This window comes from Phascolarctos cinereus, unplaced genomic scaffold, assembly GCF_003287225.1.
Source record: "Phascolarctos cinereus isolate Bilbo 61053 unplaced genomic scaffold, phaCin_HiC Scaffold_726;HRSCAF=1367, whole genome shotgun sequence".
NCBI classification, from domain to species: Eukaryota; Metazoa; Chordata; class Mammalia; order Diprotodontia; family Phascolarctidae; genus Phascolarctos; species Phascolarctos cinereus.
Genome location: NW_027556098.1, coordinates 400,673,040 through 400,699,107, shown reverse-complemented (window position 1 = coordinate 400,699,107; position 26,068 = coordinate 400,673,040). Strand labels below are relative to the sequence as shown.

Genomic DNA, 26,068 nt, shown 5'->3' with positions numbered 1-26,068 from the left:
CATCAGGCTTCACTGGACCGCTTTGGTGGAGATGCCCAAAGCAGGCTGGGCTCCAGGTCCCAGGCGAGGGGAGGCACCCTTCATGTTCCACGTGGACTCTCAATCCTGGCCCCGGCACAGGACAGGCCGGCAGAGGGGCATCCGGGAACCCACAGTCCATCTGGAGAAGGGAAAAGCAGGAACGAGAGAGAAGGAGAAGAAAACCGGGCCTGACCGCCCTCTTTTAACCAATTGCCTTTCTGTCTTTCTCTCGTTGCCACAGAGAACTCTTGGGAGGAAGCGTGCAAACAAGGGCTCTTTCAAGGATGGTGAGTCTGGCCTTCAGTAGCACTTCCTTGGCTGGAGACTGGGCAGGCCCCTCCGGCCATCGGTCACCAGCTTCCCCGCTGGGCTGGTCAGCCCGGCCTCAGTGGGGATGTTGTTTTCTAGGAAGCTGGGGGCCTTCTGGGGAGCTGGGAAAGGGGGGATGCACCACCTCCATCCTGGCCCTCCAGGCAGGACTGCAGTTAAACCAGCTCTGGAACAAAGGGGAAGGAAGGAATCCTCCAGATTTTCAAGAAGGCATTTGCACTTCAAACAGAATGTTACTGGACTCCTCCTTTGCTTTCCACCAGGGCTATACTCCCCCTAAATCAACTGTAAATTCTAGTTTGGTGAATGAAACTCCATATCCCCAAAGAATGTGGTTTCAAAATGATCATCTTTAAATGGGAGTCTGTGGGGGAATGAGCGCTCTCACACTCTCTCTCTCTCTCTCTCTCTCTCTCTCTCCCCCCTCCCCCCCTCTCCCCCTCCCTCTCTCTCTCCCTCTCTCCCCCTCTCCCCTTTCCTCCCTCCCTCTCTCCCTCTCTCTCTTCCTCCCTTCCTCCCTCCCACCCTTTCTCCTTTCCTCCCTTCCTTCCTTCCTCCCTCCCTCCCTTTCTCCTTTCCTCCCTCCCTTCCTCCCTCCGTCCCTTTCTTCCTTCTCTTTTTCCTTCCCTCCTCTCTTCCCTACTTCCTTCCCTTCCTCCTCTCCCTTCTTTCTCCCTTCCTCCTTCCCTCCCTCCCTTCCTTCCCCTTTTCCTTCCTCCCTCCCTCTCTCCCTTTCTTCCTTCTCTTTTTCCTTCCCTCCCTCCTTCCCTCCTATATTCCCTCCCATATTCCCTCCTTCCCTCCCTTCCTCCTTTCCTCCCTCCCTTCCTTCTCTTTTTCCTCCCCTCCCTCCCTTCTTTCCTCCTTCCCTCCCTCCCTTCCTTCCTCCCTCCCTCCTTTCCTCCCTCTCCCTTTTTCCTTCCTTCCCTCCTTCCCTCCCTCCCTTCCTCCCTCCCTTCCTCCCTCCTTTCCTTCCTCCTTCCCTTCCTTCCTCTCTCCCTTCCTCCCTCTCTTCCTCCCTCTCTCCCTTTTCCTTCCTTCCCTCCTATCTTCCCTTCCTCCCTCCTTCCCTTCCTTCTTCCTTTCTTCCCTCTTTCCCTCCCTCCCTCCCCCCCTTCCTTCCTCCCTCCCTTCCCTCCTTCCCTCCTTCCCTCCTCCCCACCCGAGTGGCTGTTTCTGTAACATCTTGGAAGACAGCCCCTGGGGAAAGGGGTATGTGAAAGGCCTCATCTCTGAGGGGCCCTCTGGAGACATGGTGACTATAACTACGATTAATTAGGCTTTGGGACTCACAGTGGAGAGAGCACTGGCTTTGGACTTTTACAGACGCCGAGGCCCGAGAATGATTAAATGATTAAATTAGTGACCCACCCTGGGTCCCACAGATATTACTCTGCAGAGCCGGGATTTGAACCCATGTTGGCTGGCTCCCAAATCAGCACTCTTTCATCCGTACGGGGTTGAGTCCTGCCTCCATTTCTACCTCATAGGGTCTTTGTGAGGGCCAAATGAGATAGTGTACGGAAAGTGCTTTGCAGGCCTAAAAGCATTCTATAAATATTAACTGCTGTGGTTATCATCTTACTTAAGAAGAAAGTGGGGATGAGACAGGCGAAGCAGCTTTGTACAGGGTCACACAAGTAATCTGTATTAGAGGCAGGATTTGAACCCAGGTCTTCCTGATTCCAAGTCTAGCACTCACTAAATTACCTTGTCTTGCTCTTCCCCACCTCTCCCCACCGTTCTTCTGTACCTCTCCCCACCACCTCCCCCAATCAATCACTTAGCAACCATAAGCCCCTACTGTGTGCTGCCCTCCCCCCAGAAATCAATCACTCAGTCAACAGACAAGCCCCTACTTTGTTCTAGGTGCTGAGAATGCAAAACAAAAGTGAGACGGTCTGTCTATTTAGTGTTTATGCTGTGTAGCTTTCTACGTGCATATCCTGTCTCCCCCTGATAGAATGTAAGCTGCCTTGAGGATCGGAATTGTGTGGTTTTTTTAATATCTGCATCCCCTGTGCCTACCACCATACCTGGCACATAGTAGGCACGGGGTATCTGTGGACTGATTAGTGAGTGGTCCTGTGGCCCATTCCTCCTGCGTGGCTTTTCTGGGTAGAAGAACATAGCCTACAATTAGTGGATTTGTTGAAAGGCCGGATTTAGGAGGGGGCATTCTCGGTGGGATCAGTGGGACCAGCTCCCCCAGCCAAACTTGGGGCATTCCAGGACTCTGGTGGGACCACATGTGCGTGTGGTTGGTATCCTCCCCGCCCCAGGCCCTCGCCTCGCCTTCTCTGGGGGCCAGGATCACCAGCCAGGACCCGGGTCCCAAAGGTGTCACATTCCACATGGGCATGCTACTCTTCTCCCAAGCTCCCTGGCGAATTGGCTGAGCCCTGTGTAGCCATGGGAGACAGCCCATTCTGGGGGGCTCTCCGCCACCTGTCAGTTTCAGGGTCTCTGTGGGGCTCCAGGGAGGGCTCACCACCCCCAGGGGTCTTGGTAAGAGATACTGCCTCAGAGGCAGAGGGCAGGGAGGTCTCCTCAGAGTCCCTGTGTCAGCTTGTGGCTCGCCTTCTGTCCCCAGATCCGAGGCTCTACCAGGAAATCCGTGAGAGGGGCCTGAACACCAGCCATGATTCGGACGATGATCAGCAGAATTGCTCGAGCCCAGAGGGACCTCGGAAAGCAGACGCCACGATTGTGGTGAAGAGTTACCGGCCTGCCCAGGTCACCTGGAGCCAGCTCCCTGAGGTGGGTGCCCTAGGAGGGGACCTGGGACCCCTGAGACCTTCACAGCCATCCCTTCCTCCTGTCCAGCTCCTCAGAGAAACCCTGCTCAGGGCCTGAAACCTCCGTAGAGAGGTTTCCATGTCCTTGTTTGAGATTTTTCTTGGTATGTTTTTTTCTTAATTTAATTTAATTTTTTTCAACTATCAAACATTTACGTTTTTGCTCCCACCCACTGACTAGTTCAAAAAAAAACAATCAAATTCTCCTATCACATAAGCACAGTTAAACAGAACATTCCCACATTGGTCATTTCCAAAAATGTATTTCTTAATTCTGCACATCAGTCTTGAGGTGGGCAGTATTCTTCCTCAGTCCTCCCAATTATGGCTCACCATTTCAATAATCAGAGTTCTTAAGATCAATCAGTCACCATTTATTAAGCACCTGCTGTCTGCCAGGCATTGTGCTAAGCTGTGGGAATACAAAGAAGGCAAAAGACAGTCCCTGCCCTCAAGGAGCTTACAGTCTAATGGGAAAGAAAACCAACATATATTGAGTACATACAAATAACTGACCTATAGACAGGATAAATAGGGAGGAATGGGGATGGGAGGGAGATGGCAATGAAACTTTCAGAAATGTTTATTTTGTATCGTTGATGTTACATTATAAATTATTCTCCTGATTCCACTTTCTTCACTCTGCATCAGTCTTCCCATGTCTCTGAAATCAGTTTCCTCACCTCTTAGTATTCCATCACAGTCATAGGCCATAACTTGTTTATCCACTCCTCACTTGATGGGCACCCCTTCAGTTTCTAGTTCTTTGCCTTCCCCAAAAGAGCTGCTATAAATACTTTTGTACACATGGGATCTTTTCCCTCTTTCTTGGGTCTTTTCAGTATAGGCTGGGCCAAAGGGCACGCACTTTTTAGTAACTTTTTGTGCATATTTCCAAATTGCTTTCCAGAGTGGTCATACACATTCAGAACTCTTACCAGTAGGGCATCAACGTGCCTGTCTTCCCACAACTCCTCCAACATTGATCATTTCTCTTTTTTGGTTATCTTTGCAAATCTGATAGGTTTGAGTTGGAACCTCAGAATTGCATTAATTTCATTTCTCTAGTAGTGATTTGGAGCATTTTTTTTATATGGCTATATATAGCTTGGATTTTTTCCAGTGGGAACTGGCTGTTTATGTGTTTGGACCATTTATGAATTGGAAATAACTCTTATTCTTATAAATCTGAATTAGCACCTTGTATGTCTTGGAAAAGAGACCTTGACCAGAGAACCTTGCTGCAAATGTTTTTCTCCCAGCAAATTACTTCCTTCTAATCTTACCTGTATTGGATTTGTGCAAAAATATGTAAATTTTGTGCAATTAAAGTTGCTTATTTTATCTTGTATGGTCCTCTCCGTCCCTTGTTTGGTTATGAACTCTTCCTTTATCTGTAGATCTGACAAGTAATTTCTCCCTTGCTCCAGTAACTTATGTTGTAACTGTTTATATCACAGTCACGGATCCTTTTGGAACTTATCTTGGTGTAAGTTATGGGGTGCTGGTTTAACTCTGTTCCTCAGTCATGTCCGACCCTTCCTGACCCCGTGGACTGGTCATACATAGCACACCGGGCCTTTCTGTCTTCCCCTGTCGCTCAAAGTCTGTCCAAGTTTGTGTTCATTGTTTCCATGACTCTGTCCATCTCATCCTCTACTGTCCCCTTTACTTTTGCCTTCAATCTTTCCCAACATGAGGGTCTTTTCCAGTCATTCCCATCTTCTTGTTATGTGGCCAAAGTATTTATTTGACCTTACAGTGAATAGTCTAAATTAATTTCTTTAACTATTGACTTATTTGATCTCCTTGCTTGTCCAAGGGCCTCTCAGAACTCTCCTTCAGTACCACAAAGTGTCAATTCTGCAGTGTTCAACTTTCCTTATGGTCCAACTCAGCCATACATTGCTACTGGAAAAAACATGCCTTTGAATATTATGGACCTTTGTTGGCAAGGTGATGTCTCTGCTGTTTAGTGTGCTGTTCCAAGGAGCGAGCATCTTTTAATTTTGTGGCTGCAGCCTAATTTCTGCCTTACTGCTGTCCAGCTTTCCCATCAGTTTTTTTTTAATCAAATACTGAGTCTTACCCTAACAGCTGGAGGTCTTTGAGTTTATCAAATTCTAGGCTTCTAGCTTCATTTGCCTCTGGGCATTGTGTACCTAATCTGCTCCACTTATCAATCTCTCGGTTTTTTAACCAATACCAAATTGTTTTGAGAATTACTGCTTTGTAGTACAGTCCAAGATCAGGCACTGCTAGGGTTCCAGTCTTTCTTATTTTTTTTTCCCATCATTTCCCTTGAGATTCTTAAGCTTTTGTGCCTCTATATGAATTTTGGTGTTATTTCTTCAAGTTTTATAAAGAAGTCCCTTCATAGTTGGATCAATATGAAACTAAATAAGTAAATTATTTTGTGCAGTATTGTCATTTTTATTATATTGGCTCAGCCTACCCATGAGCAATGAATATTTCTCCAGTTAGTTGCCTTTATCTTTATTCCTATAAGTAGTAGCTTGTAATTGTATTTATGTAATTCTTGTGTGTATCTTGATGGTTAGAGTCTCAAGTATTTTATACATTCTGTAGTAATTTTAAATGGAATTTTTCTATCTTTCCTGCTGGGTTTTATTGGTGCTATAAGGAAATGCTGCTGAATTATGTGGGTTTATTATATACATATATATATATAATACACACATATATACATATATGTGTATATATACATGTATGTATATATGTGTGTGTATATATGTGTATATGTATATATACATATATGTGTATATATACATATGTGTGTGTATGTGTGTGTATATATATATATATATATATATATATATATATATATATATCCTACAGCTTTGGTGAAGTTATTATTTCAGTTAATTTTTAGTAGACTCTCTAGGGATTTTTGGTTAACCATTGTCTCACCTGCAAAAAAGGGATAATTTGGTTTCTTCCTTGTCTCTGCTTATTTCTTCCATTTCTTTTTCTTGTCTTATTACAATAGCTAGTTTTTCTAGTACTTTGTCAAAAAGAAGTGGTGACAGTAGATGTCCTTGTTTTATCCCTGACTTTAATGGAAAACATTTAAGTTTATCCTGGCTATGTATAATGACGGCTCTCAGTTTTAGATATATGCAATTTATCATGTTAAGCAAAGGTCCATTCCTATGTCTTCTAGTTGTTGTTGTTTTTTAATAGAAATGTTGGTTGTATTTTATCAAGATGTCTTTCTACATCTGTTGATATTATCGTGATTTTTATTGTTTTGTTGTTAATATAATTAAATGTGTTTAAATTAATATGGCTAAATTAATTTTTTTCTAAACCTGCTGTGCATTCCTGGTATAAATCCAGCTTGGTGATACATTGTCATAAGCTCTTTGCTAATATTTTATTTAAAGTTTTTGCATCAATATTTATTAGAGATAGTGGTCTATAGTTTTGTTTGCCATTTTTTTGTTTTAACTCAAGGCCATAATTGTGTCAGAGAAAGAATTTGGTAGAATCCCTTTTGCTATTTTGGCAAACAGTCTAATATTGCAATTAATTGGTGTTTTTTGAATGTTGTTAGAATTCACTTGTGAATCCGTATGGTGCTTGAGTTCTTTTTTTTTTCCTTTGAGAGTTCATTTATGGTTTGTTCAGTTTCTTTTCCTGAGATTTGGTTATTTAAATTCTCTCTTTTTTCTGCTCATCTGAGTATTTTATATTGTTGTAAATTTTCATTTGCATCATGTTTCATATCATATCATTGGGCAGAATAACTTTGAATAATATCTTTTATTTCTTCTTTATGTATTAGACTCCTTTATGTGTTATACATTCCTTTTTCATTTTTGATTTTGCCAATTTGGTTTTCCTCCTTTTTTTTCATCAAATTAGCTAATGGTTTATATGTTTTACTGATTTTTTTTTTTTGGAAAAAAAAGCTCCTTGTTTTATTTACTAATTCAGTGATCCTATTGCTCTTTGAACCACCTGCTCAGGTGAGCCTAGGTAGCACCTGCAGGTTAATTGTCCAGGGAAAAGGGATTGACGGGGTGTTTTTGAGAGGAGAGAGAGAGAGAAAATGAGAAGGAGTTTCATAGATTCACACCTGGAAAGGACCTTCAAGGTCATCTAGACTGACCCCCTCATTTTATAGATGGGGAAACTGAGGCCCAGAGGGATGAGGGGTTTATAGATCTGGAACTGTAAGAAAACTTTGATCCAGTTTGATTCCTTTGAACTCCTAATTTTTACGGAGGGAGAAACTGGGTCCCAGGGAAGTTCATGTGCTTCTATACTCCAAGAAAGGCAGCCTGGTCTATCAAAAGAGAGAGTAGTGTAGTCAGTGACTGGAGTGCCACATACAGAATTAGAAATGTTTAGACTAGATGACCTTGATGTCCTTTCTGCCTCCAAATCCACAGTCTTGTGATGAAAGGCTTAGTGGGAAAGTTATTAAAATTTCTCTGCAGGACAAAAAGAGAATTTAATTCAACAAACATCTATTAAGCACCAGCTGTGTGCCAGGCTCTGTGCTAAACATTGGCTAGGAAAAAAAAAAAGGCAAAAGACGAACAGTCCCTGCCCTGAAGGAGCTTATAATCTAATAGGGGAGAGAGCATACATTAAGTATATACATAGCAGAGCTATAGAGAGGATAAACAGGAAATAATTAGCAGAGGGAAGGGGGTGGGAAAGGCTTCCTGTGGAAGATGAGGTGTTAGCTGGGACTTTTGTATCGATGAGTTTAGTCCCTCTTCTCATTATGAGCCTGTGACTTGGGTCTGGAGCTCCTGGGCTCTTCCTCTTGCTTCCGTCTTGATTCACCAAATCAGAGCTGGGTAGCCTTCTGGTATTTCCCCAGCCGCCCTCCTTCCCGCCCCCTCCCATGCCAGCACAGGCAGGAAGCTGTGAGTGAATACCTCTGGGCAGAGAAGGAGTTTCCCGTGCCATCACAGGAAGGTTCCCCCCATGCATCCCCCTAGCTTGGCTCCCCAGTCCCCCCAAGGGCTGGGTGTGCGTGCCAGGTCACGAGCCAAGCTGGGTAGGCAGTCAGTCAGCTTCCAAGACAGCCCACGGGCAGAGAGGGCACCTAGGTGGCAGCAGCCTGGGTGGGGCCGTTCCTGGGCGGCTTTGGAGATGCCCCGAGGGGCACTGACTCACCTGGCAGTGCAGGAAGGCCAGTGGGGGAGGGCTGACCACTAACCATGCCCTGCACCGGCCTCCCTTGTACTCCCCAGAGGAAAGGGGATTTCTGCTTTGGCTTGCATTTTCCCCAGGTTTGCTCTTACGCCTCTGGCTTCCTTGAGTCTCCAATAGCAAAGGAGAACATGCAGATAAAACCAGGGCAATGCCTCAAAGTCCTCCCACGTCTCACTGCCTGATCTCAGTTTCCTTTCACACCATCTATCTCTGCCCTTTTCTTCGTGATCTTCCCTTTCTTGCCCCCTTCCCTCCTTCTCATTTCCCCCTTCTCCTCTTCCCTCCTTCCTTCTCTCCTTCCCTCCTTCCCTCATTTCCCCCTTCTCCTCTTCCCTCCTTCCTTCTCTCCTTCCCTCCTTCTCATTTCCCCCTTCTCCTCTTCCCTCCTTCCTTCTCTCCTTCCCTCATCATTTCCCCCTTCTCCTCTTCCCTCCTTCCTTCTCTCCTTCCCTCCTCATTTCCCCTTCTCCTCTTCCCTCCTTCCTTCTCTCCTTCCCTCCTTCTCATTTCCCCCTTCTGCTCTTCCCTCCTTCCTTCTCTCCTTCCCTCATTTCCCCCTTCTCCTCTTCCCTCCTTCCTTCTCTCCTTCCCTCCTCATTTTCCCTTTCTCTTTCCTCCTTCCCCCTTCTCATTTTTCCCTTCTCTTTTTCCTTCTTTCTTTCTCTCCTCATTTTCCCCTTCTCTCTTTCCTCTTCCCTTCCCTCCTTCGTCCTTTCCTTCTTCACCCCTTCCCTCCTCATTTCTCCCCTCTCTTCTCCCCTTCTTCCTTCTCCCCTTCTTTCATTTCCTTCTCTTCTCTCCTTGCTTCCCTTCTTTTCCCTTCTCCCGTCTCCCCTCCTCCCCTCCCTTTCCTTTCTCTCCTCTCCCTCCCCATGGTGTATAGTAGAAGGTCCGTTGAATAATCTGAGGACCTGGGCTCAAATCTCAGCTGTGACACTGAGTCACCCAGTTTGTCTGGACCAGGTCCGAGGACAGGGTTGGACTATGCTATCTGTCAGATCCCTGCCCACTCCGGATCTCGATGACTAGGGTGGGGGGGAAGGGAAGAGCGTTCAGGGTGGGCAGTGCCCACGGGAATTCGTGGCCTAAGCAAGGAATGCGTAACAGCAGAGCTTTATGAGCACCCGAGTGCTGGCTCAGCCATTTGGGTCTGGGCAAGTGTCCCACCTGCAGCTACAGGTGGGCAGGCTGGCCCAGGAAGACTCGTTCAGGGAAGGCACAGCCCTGCCTCTGCAGGAAGGCCCGCGTGCCAAGCCAGCATGGGCCCTGTTTGGGCTTCCTTTGTTTTGGGTGTCTGCCCTCATCAGCCGGGTGGGGCCCCCTGGCCAGTTGTTCCCAGACTGAGTGTTTCAGGAGCCCCTTTGTACGGACTCGTAACCTTTCCCCCGTAAACTCGCCCGATCCTAACGTCCCTCTGGCATCCTGCCAGGCTCTCAGGTTGGCAGCCTCTTGGGCTTTCATGACTCTAGCCAGCCAGTTTCCAGGTCTCACTGCCTCCACCACCTGTCTTGAGTGTGTTCCCTTCTCTCCACTCCCAGGCCCGTGGCACCTCCCAGGACTCTGGCCCCGGCCTCCTCTGTGGTCTGCCTGCATCTTACTCTTTTCCCCTCTGGTCTGGGCTAAACCTTAACCTAGAGCCTGCAGCACTGCTTTCATCGGTCTCCTGCTGTGTGCCAGGCACGCTGTTAGGTGGTGAAGATGCAAAGACAGCCGTCCCTCATTGGGAACTGTGGGAGAACAGAATATACTCAAATATATAAATAATGGAATAGTTTTTAGGAGCATAGAGCCAGACAAACAACTAGCGTTAAGTGCCTCCTGTGTGTCAGACCCTGAGACAGAGGAAGGAGATACTCATACAGAAAATGACAGTCCCTGCCCTCAGGGAGCTTACAGTCTGTCATAGATACAGATAAGGAAATGAAACCAGGTCCTGATTGGTGAATAATGAATCCCCACAAGTGGTCACATATATTCAAATATTCACTGTTTGAGGTTAAAATTATGTAAAGTGTGGTCATCAGTCCCATCCCAATGGAAATATGCAGTATAAATTCAATTAATGTAGTCTCTTCAGGGAATTCCTCATTCACATGGGACTGGGCCACATTACAAAGTGGTTTGGGGGAGGGGTTGCTGACTACAGGAGGTATTGGGAAAGATGTGTTGAGGTTGGCGCTCGGACTGACTTAAATGGGGATGGGAATTTTGAAAGGCAGGATAAGGAGGGAGAGCACAGGATTAGCAAAGGTCCAGAGGTTGGAGATGGAATTGTGGGGAAAGGAAGCACTTTTGTTACAATGTCAAGTGTGTGAGGAGGGATAATGGGAAATCAGCCGGGAAAGGGGAGGGTTAGCCAGACTGTGAAGGCTTTTTTTCCCAGCCAGTCCTGGTCCTGGCCTCACCTCCAAGCCGTTGTCCTTGATCCTGGCCTCTGTACACAGCGGGAGCTCACACCATTTGTGTCCCTCTGTTCCCCAGGTCGTGGAATCTGGAATCCTGGATCAGTTGTCTCCCGAGGAGCGAAAGCGGCAGGAGGTAAGGGGGACCTTGGCAGGTGTTTCCTCCCCAGATGAAAGCTGACAGGCGCTGGAGGTCCCTTTGCTGCGTGATTGCGTTCTGCCTCTGAGAGGAAAGATGACCTCTCATTTGTCCATCCAACAGAGAGAGAAAGAGAGAGATGGGAGGGAGGGAGAGAGATATGGGAAGGAGGGAGGGAGAGAGAGAGAGGAAGAGGGAGAGAGAGAGAGGGAGACAGAGAGAGAGAGAGAGAGAGAGAGAGACAGAAAACAGAAATGGGAGGGAGAGAGAGAGAGAGAAAGAGACAGAGAGACAGGAGGGAGGGAGGGAAGGAGAGAGAGAGAGAGAGAAGGGAAGGGGGGAGAGACAGAGAGAGAGGGAGACAGAAAAGAGAGATGGGGGGAGAGAGAGAGAAGAAGGGAGGGAAGGAGGGGGAGAGAGAGAGAAGAAGGGAGGGAAGGAGGGAGAGAGAGAGACAGGAGGGAGGGAGAGACAGAGAGAGAGAGACAGACAGAAAAGAGAGAGAGGAAGGGAGGGAGACAGAGACAGGAGAGAGAGAAAGGGAGAGAGAGAAGGAGACAGGAGGGAGAGAGAGACAGAGACAGGAGAGAGAGAGAGAGGGGAAGACAGAGAGGGAGACAGAAAAGAGAGACGGGAGGGAGAGAGAGAGAAAGAGAGACAGAGACAGAGACAGAGACAGAAAGGAGAGAGAGAGAGAGAGAGGAAGGGAGGGAGGGAGAGAGACAGGAGGGAGGGGGGGAGAGAGAGAGCCAGAGAGCAGGAGGGAGAGAAAGAGAGATAGAGAGAGAGAGAGAGAGAGAGATTGAGGGAGGGATGGGGAGACAGAGAGAGAGAGAGACAGGAGGGAGAGAGAGGGAGGTGTAGGGGGAAGGCAGGTGTGAGGGGAGGTGGGAGATGAAGCAGGCCAGGTCTCTGGCCAGCTTCATGTTCTGTTGGAATCCCATTGGGTGCCTGTGATTGAGCTTAATTAATACCATAGAGTCAAGTAATGTGATGCAGTGAGTGAAGGGCTGGGCCTTAGTGTCAGGCTGACCCAGGTTCAATTCCTTGTCTCTGACACATACTTTGCTGTGACCCTGGATGGGTCATTTAACTCCTTCAGAACCTTAGGGCTTTCCAAGACTTGACTAAGTCACAGATGGGTTGTGATCTGTTCTAGGGAAGGGTGTTTTCCCAGTTGAATTCCCTGTGCTGAGGTTGTTGCAGATCTTGGGCTTCTTCCCTTAGTAACGCGGAGACCTGCTTCTCTCCTCTGCCACCCCTGAGGACCCTGGAGAGAGAGAATGAGAGAGGCCAGATTTCATCTTCTTCGTTAGCTAATATTTATATGTCACTCTAAGGTCTGCGAATCGATGAACAGTCATCTCATTTAATCTTCACAACATCCCTGGGAAGTACATGCTGCTATTATTACCATATTACAGATGAGGAAACTGAGGCAGAAAAAGTTTGAGGAATTTGCCTAGGTTACATGGCTAGCAGACCTCTGAGGCTGGATTTGAACTCAGGTCTTCCTGACTCCAAGTCCATCCTGTTGTGCCTCCTAGCTGCCTCCACCTTTCCTGCACTCAGGCCTTCCTGGACGAAGGCTCCCCTTGGCTTTCTCTCCTCATCACGAGCTGCCTTTACCTTTCCTCTGAGAATGGAGCTTCCCTTCCTGAGCCTTTGTTCTCCCCCTCGGATGAGCTCTCCCCACATCCCTTCCTCCACGGGCAGTGGCCCACAGTGGACACAGTGTCCTGCCTGATGCCGAGTATGGGGGGAGGGCCCTTTTCCAGGCCCTGCCCGGTCCTCCATCCCCATGGTGTGTGACCGACTGACTGATGGGCTTCCTCTGTGTGTCTCTGTGTCTGTACGTGGCATCTCTCTACTTCTTACCTCGACCCTCCACCCCTGTCCCTTCCCCCTTTCTCTTGACTGCCTCTCTGTCTTTCCTTCCTGTATCTCCCCATCTGCCTCTCCCTCCCCCATCTCTCTCTTTCTCTCCTCATCTCATCCCTCTCTCCACCGTCTCATCTCTCCCTCCCTTTCTTTCTCTCTTTTCCTCCCCATCTTGTCTCTCCTCCCATTTTTCATATATCTCTTTCCTCTCCCCGTCTTGTCTCTCTCCCCTCCCCTGTCTCTCTCTCTTCCTCTCATCCCTCTCTCCACCATCTCATCTCTCCCTCCCTTTCTTTCTCTCTTCTCCTCCTCATCTTGTCTCTCCCTCTCCCATTCCATATATCTCTTCCCACTCCCCCATCTCTCCCCTTCCCTCGTGTCTCTCTCTCTCTGTCCCCACGGCGTCGGGCACGCAGGCGATTTTTGAGATCATCACTTCAGAGTTCTCCTACCTGCACAGCTTGAGAATCCTGGTGTCCGAGTTCCTGGAGTCCAGGGAGCTGAGGGGGACCATGACCCAGATGGAGCATCACCACCTCTTCTCCAACATCGTGGATGTCCAGGGGGCCAGCCAGAAGTGAGTTCCCATCTTCCTGCCCTCGGGCACCTGCAGACAGCCCGGCAGGGCCGTGGTGCCCGTTTGGGAGTTCTAGAGAGGTAGGAGGGAGCTGAGGCCCACAGAGGTTAAGTGACTTGCCCAGGGTCTCACAAGTACCCAGATCCTCTGAAGCACCTCACCTCCCATCAGGTTGTGCTGTCTGGCAGGGAACCAGTAGCCAGCACATCTGAACTCCCATGGCCCAAGAGATCCAGGTGGGAGACAGCTTGGCCTAGGGGCAAGAATTCAGAACTCAATAGTCACAGGCTTGGGGTTTGAATCTTCCTTCTGCTCTTGATCTCCTGGGTGACTCTGAACAAACCGCATACCCTCTCTGGGCCTCAGTTTCCTCAGCTGTAAAATAAAGGGTTGGACTAAAGAACTCTGAAGCCCCTTCCAGTTCTGAATCGACGTTCCTCAGAGATCCGGGGGCCGGTCCTGGGCACTCCCACTTTGTCAAGTTCCTCGTCCACCCCCTTCACCCTCGGGGCCTCGGTTTTCTCATTTGTTAAAAGAGGAGATTGGAGTAGACCAGGGGTCCTGGGCCCCTTTGGCAGGCTGGTGCAGCCTAGGGACTCCCCTTCACAGTCATGGTTTTGTTTGTTTGTTAGTTTGGGGGCTGTCAGGGTTAAGTGACTTGCCCAGGGTCACGCAGCTTAGTAAGTGTCTGAGGCCAGATTTGAACTCAGACCCTGCTGACTCCAGGGCCAATGCTCTATTCCCCATGCCACCTAGCTGCCCCTCAGTCATGCTTTTTTAATCAGTTGAAGGAAATGCTCAACTTCAGTTAGAAGTTGGTGAGAATAATAGATGTAACTCTTTCCCATCCAAGTTCACAGATCCCTGAAATCTAAGGGTCAAGAATGGGCTTGCGCCAGAGCTGTTAGTGCACCCTGTCTGCGTCTTCAGGCCCCTCCTCATGCTCCCAAGCTCAGTGCTCACTGACCACTCCCTCTCTCCAGTCTTGTGGGATCATCAGTGATGGTCACTTAGAATCTCAGGGAACAAAGTTTGGTAAACCAGGGTCACTGCTGGGAGCCCTTGGTGGGTAGGCAGGCCTGAACAGGGCACGAGCGCATGGCAGAGTTTGGAGGGTGAAAGCTGTGCTGCGTGTTGCCTGTCACCTTGCGGCAGTCAGTTCTTTGCAGCCTATGGGGGGATACTCAGTCTCCGTGGCTTTGGAACGGCCGGACTTTGTTGGCCGTGGTTGGCCCCGTACAATGCCACGCGTCACTCTGCACGTGAGCTCTGGCCACCTTAGAAAGCACTCCTCGTTCTTTTTAATAATAAACTAGATGCCACCGCACCTTTCCAAAGGACTCAAGGCCTTTTCTGGACAGATGGCCGCTCCTCCTCTGTCCTCATGGAGTCTGGAGAGGGAGGGAAGGAAGGAGGTGCAGGGCAGGGAAGCCGAGGCACAGAGGGTGGGCCGGAGGGTCAGCTAGGCTGGGGTGGGAGCCCCCAGGTGAGCAGGCTCTCAGGCTGAGCCTCCAGTCAACCAGCCTCAAATTGCAGGTCCAGGGTCAGGTTTAGCCCAGTAGCCCTGCCCAGGCTTAGCTCAGGTTGCATCACCAGGAAGTGGAGGAGGGCCCTGGCCACTGTGCCGGCCCTGGGGGAAGGGAGGCTCTGGCCAGACAGCTGCCTGTGTCCAGAAGTGTTCCCTGCTTCCTGCTGGGGCTGGCAGGCAGCCAGTTGGTATTCAGCAGATGTCTGCTATGTACCAGGCACTGGGTTAATCCCTAGGGATACAGAGAAATGCAAAAACGCAGTGCCTAGCCTCAGGGAACTTACAGTCTAATGGGACAAACATGCAAACAGCTCTATAATGTGCAGATCTCAGAAGAAGGTACTAGTATTAAGGGAAACCCGGAAAGGCCTCCTGTAGAAGGTATTTAAACTGAGTTCTGAAAGGGGCCAAGGGAGCCAGGCAGTGGAGAAGACGAGGAAAGGCGTACCAGGCATGGGAAACAGCCAGGGAAAATGTGTGGAGTTGGGAGACAGTGTGTGGAGAAGAGCAAGAATGCCAGTATTGCTGGCTTGTGGAGTATGCAGAGGAGAGTTAAGAGGTTAGAAGACTGGAGGAATAGGAAGAAGCCCATTTATAAAGACTTGTGGTTTGTTTTTTAATCCAATTGGATTGGAAGCTCCCCGAGGGCAGGGACTGTCTTTTGCCTCTTTTTGTATCCCCAGCACTTGGCACAGTGCCTGGCATAAAGTAGGCGCTTAATAAATGTTTATTGATTGATTTTAAATGCCAAATAGGGGGGGTTGTGTTTGATCATAGAGGTAATAGGGAGCCATTGGAGTTTAATGAGAAGAGGGTGACATTCAGACTTGGACTTTAGGAAAATCACTTTGGGTAGGTGAGACTTGGGGGCAAAAAACAGGTACCCAGTTTGGACCCATTCTCATTCCTCCCCTGCTTGAGAAGACAGAGTAAGATCCAGAAAAGCACACGCACACACGTGTGTGTGTGTGTACATGTGTGTGTGCGTGCATGCGTGTGTGTGAGGCACAGAGACCAACCCAAGCCATAGGCTCCTAGTTCTAGAGCAGGAAGGGACCTCTGAGACCATTGAGTACAGCCCCCTCCTTCTGAGTCCTAGAGATGGAAAGTGACTTGCCCAAGGTCACACAGCTACTAAGTTGTCTAAGGCAGGTATCGATCTCGGGTCCTTTGACTCTCAGGTCAGGGCTTTCCTCCCCTTCTCACTGACCTCTCCAGTAAAAACACAAAGGGTTAAGATTCCTTCTCTGTGGTCCTTTCCTGGCCTCAGTCTTTTGAGGGCTTCTGGGGGTGCAATCCTATGATCTGATGAGGCCTCTGTTTCAGTTCTGAATGTATTAAGCACCTGCTGGTACCCAGCTCCACGCTAGGTCCTGGAGATAAAAATGCAGAAACAAAACAGTCCCTGCCCTCAAGGGGCTTACAGTCTCCTGGAAGGAAATATCAAATTTATAAATGAAGAAATTTTTTTAAATGCCCCTCAGATCTATCTATCTATCTATCTATCTATCTATCTATCTATCTATCTATCTATGTGTGTATTATACACACATACATATATACATTACATGTATACACACATACATATATACATTACATGTATACACACATACATATGCATATGTGTGCATGTGTGTATATGTGTATATATGCATATGTGTGCATATGTGTATATATGCATGTATGTGCACGTGTGTGTGTGTGTGTGTGTGTGTGTGTGTGTGTGTGTGTGTGTGTGTGTGTGTGTGTATGGAGAGGGAGAGAGATGTAGACGTAGATGTAGACTGGATACCAATTAACTTGCAAGGGGAGACTGGGGAGAGAGCTGAAGGACTGGCACCTGGGAGACCAGGAAAAGCCTCCTGTAGAACGCTAGCTCTTGAGCTGAACTCTCAATAAGTGAGGGCTTCCAGGAGTTGGAGGTGAGGGAGACATGCAGAGGTGTGGAGGTGGGAAATGGGGTGGGTCCAGTACAGGCAGCTAGGAGCTGGCCGGTTTTGACTGGACCTCAGAGTGTGAGAGGGAGCCGGACTGGGAAGGCCAAGGAGAGGGGGAGTTTGTACTAGATCCTAGAAGCACTGGGGAGATTGTTGGGCAGGGCAGTGACATTGTTTGACAGCGGTGGGGAGGATGGATGAGGCCGCAGGCAGGGACATCTGGAGGGCAGGACTGGAGGAGAGGCCGGGGTCACCGTTCTGAGCTTCAGCCTCAGAAATTGGCCCGTCCCCCAAACAGCCCGAGAGTCTCCAGAATTCCCCTAAAGCATTAGAGTGGAAAAGTGAGCCAGCCGGCGTGCACTCTGGCCTCGTCCCCTGTGCCCAAGGGAGCTATGGGGAGGATGGGAATCACATCTTGGCTGAGGCTTTCATTCTTGGGTAGACATTGTAATAACAACAGCAACGATAATAATAATAATGGTCTTAAAATATCAGCTCATCCTTCCATGATGCCTGAAGGTTTATAAATGTAACAGGCCCCTGAGGGAGAAGGCGTGAGAATTCTTATACCCATTTTACAGTTGAAGAAACTGAGGCCCAGAGAGAGAAAATGATGGTAAGTGGAAAGCTCCCTGGAATTGGGATTCAGAGGCCTGGGTCTGAGTGTCCGGCTCTGTGACCCTTGTCTGGGCTTCTTCCTCTGTAAAACGATGAGGCTGTACAATGCTCTCTGAGGTCCCTTCCAGTTCTAAATCTACAATGTCTCTGAGCCTCGGTTTCTTCTGTAAGCAAGGGGGGTGGGCAGCTAGGTGGCACAGTGGAGTCAGGAAGACCCGAGTTCAAATCCAACCTCAGACACTCAGTAGTTGGGTGACAAGTCACTTCGCCCTGTTTGCCTCAGTTTCCTCATCTGTAAAATGAGCTGGAGAAGGAAATGGCAAACCACTCCAGTATCTCTGCCAAGAAGACCCCAGACATGGTCATGAAGAGTCAGATACAACAAACAAACGGATGTCCTCTGAGATCCCTGCCAGCTCTCAGACTATGAGGTCTCGGGCCTCAGTTTCTTTCTCTGTAATTTTCCAGAGGAGAAGCCTGAGACTCAGAAAGATTAAAGGAAGGACGGCAGGGTACTTGGAAAACACTTGAAGTTGGAGTCAGAGGCCTCAGGGTTGAATCCTGGCCCTGCCACTTACTATGTCTTCTTGATCAACTCTGCCTCTGAGACTCAGTTTGCTTATGTGTCAAGTAAAGGAGCTGGAAGAGACAGCCCTTCCTTCTCCCAGATCTGTCATTCTTGCTCGCTGATGCATGGCTAGTGAGCATTAGTGCCAGGATTTGAACGCAGGTCCCTGGCCTCCAGCTTTGCCCCATAGAGCACTCACTGTCTCTGGTACCTGGGCTCCTTAAGGAGCCCACACCTGGGGGCAGGCGGGAGAGGGGAGGGTGCCGCTCATTCTCCTTCCCCCAGGAGGCAACATCTGCTGCCTCTAGGGGAGCCCCAGTGCCCTCTGCTAATGCCCCTGAGCCTTTCCCACCCCACAGGGTGATATGGGATGGGGTGGGGAAGACGTCACACACACACACACACACACACACACACACACACACACACACACACACACACACACCCTTGGCCCAGTCTGCCGAGGGATCCCAGAGGGCTGCATTTCCCTCCTCATCTCGCCATCCCCCCGCTTTGCTTCCGGGAACCTCCCGGGCCTCTGAGACCTTTGCCCCCAAGGACAGGCCCAGAGATTCTCATCTCTGTAGGGATTCCCAAAGGACAGAGTTCTCAGAATGAGGGCACGCATGTCGTGTGAGAGTGTGTGTGTGTGTGTGCGCGCACACAAGCTCATGCATGTTTCTGCGTACTCACAAGGGCTTGGGGCTCAACGGAAGCTTGCCCCAGCAGAACTGTGCTTCTGGATTGCCTGTGAGTCAGCTGCGGGGGCCAGGGCGTGTCCTCACCACACTGACCCAAGGAATTACTTTATTGTTCTCAATAAACATGAACGTCCAGTCAAACATTTACTGAGTGCCTGCTGTGTGCAGAGGTGCTGTTCATGGTGCTGAGGACACAGAGATGGAGAGAAATGGTTCCTGCCCTCACAGAGCTCCTTTGCATTAATAATCTCTAGCATTCAAAGAAAGCCTTTGAGGGTTGCAGAATTCCTCATGATGACTCTGAGTTGCTTCACATTATTATTGTTGTTGTTATACTGCATTATTATCTCCATTTAACAGATGAGGAAACTGAGGCAAACAGAGGTGAAGTGACTTGCCCACGGTCACACAGCTAGGAAGGGTTTGAGGACAGATTTGAACTCCGTTCTTCCTAACTTCAGGCCTGGGGCTGTATCCACTGCACCCACAGAAATTTTTAGTACCTCCAAAGGTGCCTGGCACACAGTAGGTGTTTAACAAATCTTCACTGACTCATTCTAGTGGTTTCAGGGGTGGGGATTAGGGTTATAGACACATAGTCCTCGATATACCAGATCACAGAGCTGGAAGGGGCCATACAGCCATGCAGCCGACCCTCTGAGTCCCGGAGAAGGGACGTCACGTTGGCCAGGATCAAACCCAGGTCCTCTGACTCTCAGCTCAGTGCCATTTCCATCATGCCCCAGCGAGCTCAGGAGCAAAATTAAACCTAATCAATAGTAATAAGTGATGTTTCCCCGGCACGTGGAGGTTCACAAAGCGCTTAATGGGCCTGATGTGTGAGCCTCTCACAGCGGCCTCGGAGGTCAGGTTTTACAGAGGAAGAGCGGGAGGGACCTGTCCATGCACACATAAGCGCACACACGCCTGGATGGGAAGTGCGGGCATGGGCCTTTGGACCCGCATCTCTGCTGGCATCATTGTGACGCTCTGTCTTACTGTTTGTGCCTTGTCCTGGACCCAGGAGCCAAGTGGGACCATTGCCTGCACTGCGGATCGGGGGCTATTCCCCAGGACACACTGATCCATTATGGACCCGAGGTCTGCAGCTTTATCTGACGGACAGTAGAGGCAGCCTCGGGGCTCAGCTGTACTGGCCTTTTCTTCCCAGTCTCACTCCCTTCTTCCTTCTTTCCTTCCTCCCTTCCTCTCTTCCTCCCTCTTTCCCTCTCTCCCTCACTCATCCCTCCTTCCTTCCCACCCTCCTTCCTTCATTCCCTCCCATCTTCCTTTTTTCTTTCTTCCCTTCCTTCCTCCCTCCCTCTCTCCCTCTTTCCATCTCTTCTTTCCTCCCCTCATTCTCTCCCTCCCTCAGTATGAGTGTCCAGGTGACTGAGAAGCAGACTTTCTTTCAGATCCTTCAAGCCTAGGCTGACCTCTGCCCCTCCATGCCCCTGGACTACCCAGGAATGACCTCTCCCTCCAGCTAGTCATCCTTAATCTAGTATTTGTTTTGGAGCCCTGTTTGTTCTGGGCGGGGCTGGACACACCAGGGAAGGAAGAGTTTCAAATTCCAGTTCTCTGGTTCCCTGCCACACCCACTGGGGACAGGACAGTTTACCTTCACCTTGTGAATGACGGAATGGAAAAAGGAAGCCCAGAGCTTCCAGGGGCGGGCTGGGGCTGGTCTGTCCTAGCCGTGTCTCTAAGCAGACCCCACCGGGGAGTGTCACTGTGCACCCACAAGGACGAGGCCTTGGCAGACCAGGGGCTTTCCCTCTCTGGCATGGTCTGGCCATGAAGGGAGGACTGGGGAGGCAGAGAGCACCAGGAGGAGGAACCCTGGCTCTGGAGTCCTGGGACCCGGGTTCAAATCCTGACTAGGCTGCATCCTCATACTCTAGGGCTCAGTTTCCTCAAATTTAAAATGAGGGGACAGGACCCCATGACCTCCAAGGTTCCTTCCAGCTCTAAACCATGCTGTTACCCCTGTGGCTCACAATTACTCCAGCAGTGAAGTGTTCCCAGGGACATTGGAAAGCATCTTTATTTTTTTTAATAGAAAATCATAAAGTCATATGATGTCAGAGCTGGGAGGGGCCTTAGAACATGGAATGTCAGAGCTGGAAGGATCCCTAGAACATAGAATGTCAGAGCTGGGAGGATCCCTAGAACAGGGAATGTCAGAGCTGGGAGGGCCTTAGAACATGGAATGCCAGAGCTGGAAGGATCCCTAGAACATGCAGTGTCAGAGCTGGGAGGGGCCTAACAAGGAATGTCAGAGCATGAAATTTCAGAGCTTCAGGAGACCCTAGAAATAATCTTGTCCAGCCACTTCATTACAGAGATGAAATGACTTGTCTTGGGTCACACTCAAGGTTCTAAGATAAGCAGGAAAGGTAAAATTTCTTCCTCAAAATAATAATATTGATGCATTTTATTTTTTCTCAGTTGGATCTGACTCTTCATTACCACATCTGAGATTTTCTTGGCAAAGATGCTAGCGTGGTTTGCCATTTCTTTCTCTAGCTCATTTTACAGATGAGAAAACAGGATTAGGTGACCTGCCCAGGGTCACACAGCTGGGAAGGGTCTGAGGCCAGATTCGATCTCAGGAAGACGAGTCTTCCTAACTCTAAGCCCAGCACACTGTGCAGTGAGGCACATAGCTGCACAAATGATGTAAATGTAATATTTATATTATTTATATATCCAGATTATAAATATATAATGTGTTATTTATAGTCACACTATTACATATTTTATATTTATTGTGTTACATGTGAGAATATATATATAATGTATAAATAATATAAATGTATAGTAATAATAATTTATGTAGCACTTTAAGGTTTGAAGAGCACATTATGAGTATCTCATATGACTCTCACGACAACCCTGACAGAGAGGTGCTATTATTATCCCCATTTTATAGATGAGGAAACTGGGACAGACGGTGAAATGATTTGCCCAGGGTCAGCCAGCTGGTAGAAGTCTGAAGCTGGATATGAACTCAGGTCTTCTGACTCCAGGCCCAGCGCTGTACCGATTGGGCCACAGCCTTCAAATATTTGAATCTTCGCTTCGCTAGGCGAAGCATCCCTGATTCTTTCATCCAGTTTCATCTTAGCATGATGAATATTTCTTGCCTTCACTTGGTCTCCAGCGCCAGTCCCTGCCCTCAGGGAGCGCTGCTCTTTCTGAAATGGGTAGAGTAAACAGGACTGAACCCATGCCCCCTCCATCCTCGGTCAGGCCTGACACCTCAGTGGTCCCGTGTTCTAGGTCTCTCTTAGAGCTTGGGGCCTGGGCCTCGGGACACCTGGATTCCACACCCACCTATGCTTCTTGGTAGCAGTGAAACCTTGGGCAAAGCCAGGACAGACACTCAGGTGTGGCCATGACCAGGTGTACCACACTGTGGGGCAGACCCCAGCGGAATCTTCAGACCCTGACCCTGATCCACTGTGGCCAGGACCAGCTGGGCAAAGGCATCCTCATTGAAGGGCTGCAGCGGTCATAGATTTGGCATGTGCTGGGAAGCTTGCTGGGCGCGACAGATAGGAAACGGAAGAAATAGTCCCTGCTCTTAAGGAGCCTGTGGATGGATGGATGGATGGACAGATGAGCATTGAATTCCGTTCAATTCAATAATCATTTATGATGCATCTGCTTTGTATAGACCTTGCCCTCTGGGGGATTACTGTCTAACGGGGAAAACAGTACACAGAAGGAAGCTTTATGAAGCACCTACTAAGTGGCAGATCCTGGGCACTGGGAATACATATGTAACCAAGCAGGTGAAGGCCCTCCCCTCAGGGAGTTTGCATTCTAATCAGAGAAGTTGGCGAGTAAATGGGAGCCGTGTGGTTTCTGGAGGATCCCCTCATTTTAACCTTGACACCTGGTGGGGGGAACAAAGCGGAAAGACTGGGTGGGAACCAGCATAGAGATACCCTCTCAGATAACTACCACTATCTGCCTCAGTTTCCTCATCTGTAAAGTAGAGATAATAACACCTACCCCTCAGGTTGTTATCCAGTGAGATACGGTTTATGTAAAGTTCTTTGCAAACCTTAAAAGCACTAATTAAATACTATTATTGATGACTCATTCTCTCCCTGACCTATCTCCTTCCCTCCTCTGTGCCTCAGTTTCCTCCATGTAAAAGGAGAGGGTTGGATTCAGTGAAGTCTTTTTCAGATATTAATTGGACGGCCCCTTGTATCCCTAAGAGGTGTCTGAGTGGCTCAGTGGATAAAGCATTGGACCTAGACTCAGGAAGACCCGAGTGCAAATCCGGCCTCAGACCCTTACTAGCCATGTGACTCTGGGCAAGTCATTGAACCTCTGCCTCAGTTTCCCCATCTGTAAAATGGGGATCGTAATAGCACCTTGTGAGGATCAGTATTTGTGAAGCACTTAGCACAGGCTTGAAGACAACTCCCCAAGTCTCCTGCTATCCTGTTAAACACCCCTCACTCCTCCAGCTGATCCTTGACCATCCGATTATGGCCTCTCTTCTCTCCTAGGTTTTTTGAAGACCTGGAGAAGAGACACAAGGAGCATGTTTGCGTCACTGACATTAGTGACATCCTAGAAGAGCACGCCCTAAACCACTTTCATCCCTATGTGGCATACTGCTCCAATGAGGTCTACCAGCAGAGGACCCTACAGAAGCTGATGTGAGTGTGCAGCGGGGCTTCCCATCCAGACATCCAGCCCCCAGCCCTCCCAGCATCCCCACTGAAAGAAACGCTCAGGGGGTAGGGCAGACTCCCCTTTATCCAGAATGCTTGTGCTGTGAGGCGTGCTGGTAAACTGAGGCAGAGAGATACACTAGACAGGGCCTCTGATCTGGGAGTGATGGTACCTGCCTGGGGGCTAATACCCCAGCTGTGCGACCCGGGGTAAGTAGGTAGATAGGTCCCCTCCCCTCTCTGACTCAGTTGAACCAGGCCGATGTCCAAGGGTGCTTCCTCGCACTAGCGACCTTGAGTTCGGTGACATTTTGGGCGAATTGAACATTATATTATAAACATTATTATATATTGGATGTTATAAATGAGCGGTTCTTAACCTTGGGTTTGGACCTTGGGTTTTCGTTGTATTTAGATCTAAGTGGTTTCCTTTGCAAACCTGTGGATTTTGTTCTGTGCATTTAAAACCATGATTCTAATTCTATAGTCTTCATCAGATTGCACACACACCCAAACACACCAGTGAAGAATCCAAGGGCGCACACACACACGTTTGTGGATTCGTATAGGGATTTGTGTGTATATGGTGTAGGTACGTATAAGAATTATGTGTACATAGGCCTGTTAAGTATACATGTTCATATATACGTATGTGTGTGTATTGCATTGTATGCACGTGAGTATGTATTTTTAGATCTAGTTCATTTCTATTAGACTAGCTTGGATAAATTTAGGGCCAGAAAATTTTCTGGTATAACTCCTTATTTTGCAGATGAGGAATTGAGGCCCAGAGAGTTTTCAGTGACTTGCCCAAGGTCACACAGATAGTAAGTGGCCAGTCTAGGATTCAAACCCTCAGGTTCCAGATACATCTTGCTACCCAACACACCATTGTGTGTGTCTAAGTTTGTGTATTTATGTCCATTTCAGTGTTTCAAGGATCCATGTTTTTGTCCATGCGGGCACTCTTTTAGCCAATGCCTATCCTGAGCCCTCTAAAGATTAGTAGATGACCTTTGAGCTGCTGTGGCTGGAAATTGCATCGTCCTTAAGCCAACCCTCAGGACTCAGCCAGGCTGCAAACAGCTCTCTTTATAGATGGATGACGTGAAATAATGTTGTCCTTATTTTTATCCAGTTTTTAGCTTTGAAAAACACAGTGGAGAACCTTGGCCCTGCTTCTGCTACCTTGTTTTTAATGACCTCTTGGGTTGTTTGTTGTTTGCTCTTTGCTTTAAATTAAAGGGAAAGGAAGAGAAACACCAACAGAAATTATAGCTGGATTACGATCTGAGTTGGTGGAGGGAGTTCCCACGTGGAGGAAATCCCAGGTCCTTACCTTAATAACACGTAGACACCTTTAGATGTCCACGTTCCTGGTATCCACTTTCTTTTTGGCGTGGCGATCTATAAAGGAAGAATGGGGGGGGAAATCCAGTGACAAGGAATGTCTGATTGTGTGGATCTTGTACGGCTGTAAGTTTAATGATCTGTAGGGATTGCATCGATTGAGGGTATTTCCAGGTTGGGAAACTTCATCTCTTAATGCAGGTTGGCACCTTCTCCATATGTAGTCTGGAGAGAGCTGAGAAGTTAAGTGGCTTTGCCAGGGTCATACAGCCAGTGTTTCAGAGACAGGTCCTGAATTGAACTCATGTCTTTCTGGCTACAGTGCCATGTTCCCTTAATGAACCAAAGCTGCTACCCAACATAAGTCACTGGCTGGCTTGGAGTGTGAGCATCCTCCTTTCCCTCTCCCTCTCTGTCTTTAGTGGGTGGAGAAAAATCCAAAGGCCCTGGTAAGACCTGCCTGCTGGGAAATAATGAGATTATCTCACCAGGTTTTGGTCTAGTAGGAAGATCCCAGTTCCCCAGGGCTTCCTTTTCCTTCAAAGCTAAAAAAGGTAAAAATACCCCTTCATGAAAAGCCTCGAGCCTCCAGGTAATCTATTGATTGTTAAGCAGAGAGGGTGAATTTAACTCTGTAATCCAAATTTGAGTTCCAAATTCACTCTCATCCTTTATAGCAAAAACACAAACTCAGGATAGAGTTTAAAAATTATATTTATCTAGCAAATACCATGTTTAAAAATGTAGCCAGTAAGCACAATTTTTTAATAGCATAGAAATCTTTAGTGTCAAACCTTACGTATGGCAGTAAAAACTAGAGAGAGAAATAGAGAGTAGAGGAGATTCACGCTTGTTCCATCGGTTTCTCTAAGAAATCAGAATTCAGCCACTCTCTGTTAGATTCTCTTAAATGAGCCAAAGTATAAGCCAGGGAAGGGAAAAGATTCCAGCATCAACAAGGCTTAGAGTCCGTTTCTTCTGAAGTCCCCTCCCCACATCTGTTGCTACTGTTTGCTGTTTCTGTTTCTGTTGCTACTGTTTGCTGTTTCTGTTTCTGTTGCTACCTTCTCTCTACCCTTCAGTCTCAGCACTGTGATAATATGAGTTTTCTGTTCTAGAAGAAGTATAAGGACCAGGGTCCTTAGTGGCTTATAACCCTTCACGAGGCAGCCAGCTCAAGTCTTAAATTGCATGTTTTTAATTATTATCATATTTTCCTATCTGCGCCCGATGTCTCATCTTTTCTTCTATTAGTGATGTATTTATTCAAAATGCTGTGGCCCTGGCTAATGTCAGTAGCACCACAAGTGACTGTCCTCAAA

The 26,068-nt window shown here is 48.3% G+C and overlaps 1 protein-coding gene across 2 annotated transcripts in view; it reads left to right on the top strand.

Annotated features, from left to right (window-relative positions):
• Positions 1 to 26,068, top strand: part of ARHGEF16 (Rho guanine nucleotide exchange factor 16) — a 75,444-nt gene that overhangs the window by 28,967 nt on the left and 20,409 nt on the right. For both annotated transcript variants that reach the window (XM_020975487.2, XM_020975502.2), the window contains exons 3-7: positions 263 to 308; positions 2,945 to 3,111; positions 10,827 to 10,883; positions 13,184 to 13,344; positions 23,229 to 23,381. In XM_020975487.2, coding sequence (XP_020831146.1) covers positions 263 to 308; positions 2,945 to 3,111; positions 10,827 to 10,883; positions 13,184 to 13,344; positions 23,229 to 23,381 — 584 coding nt within the window. The remainder of the gene's footprint in view (positions 1 to 262; positions 309 to 2,944; positions 3,112 to 10,826; positions 10,884 to 13,183; positions 13,345 to 23,228; positions 23,382 to 26,068) is intronic.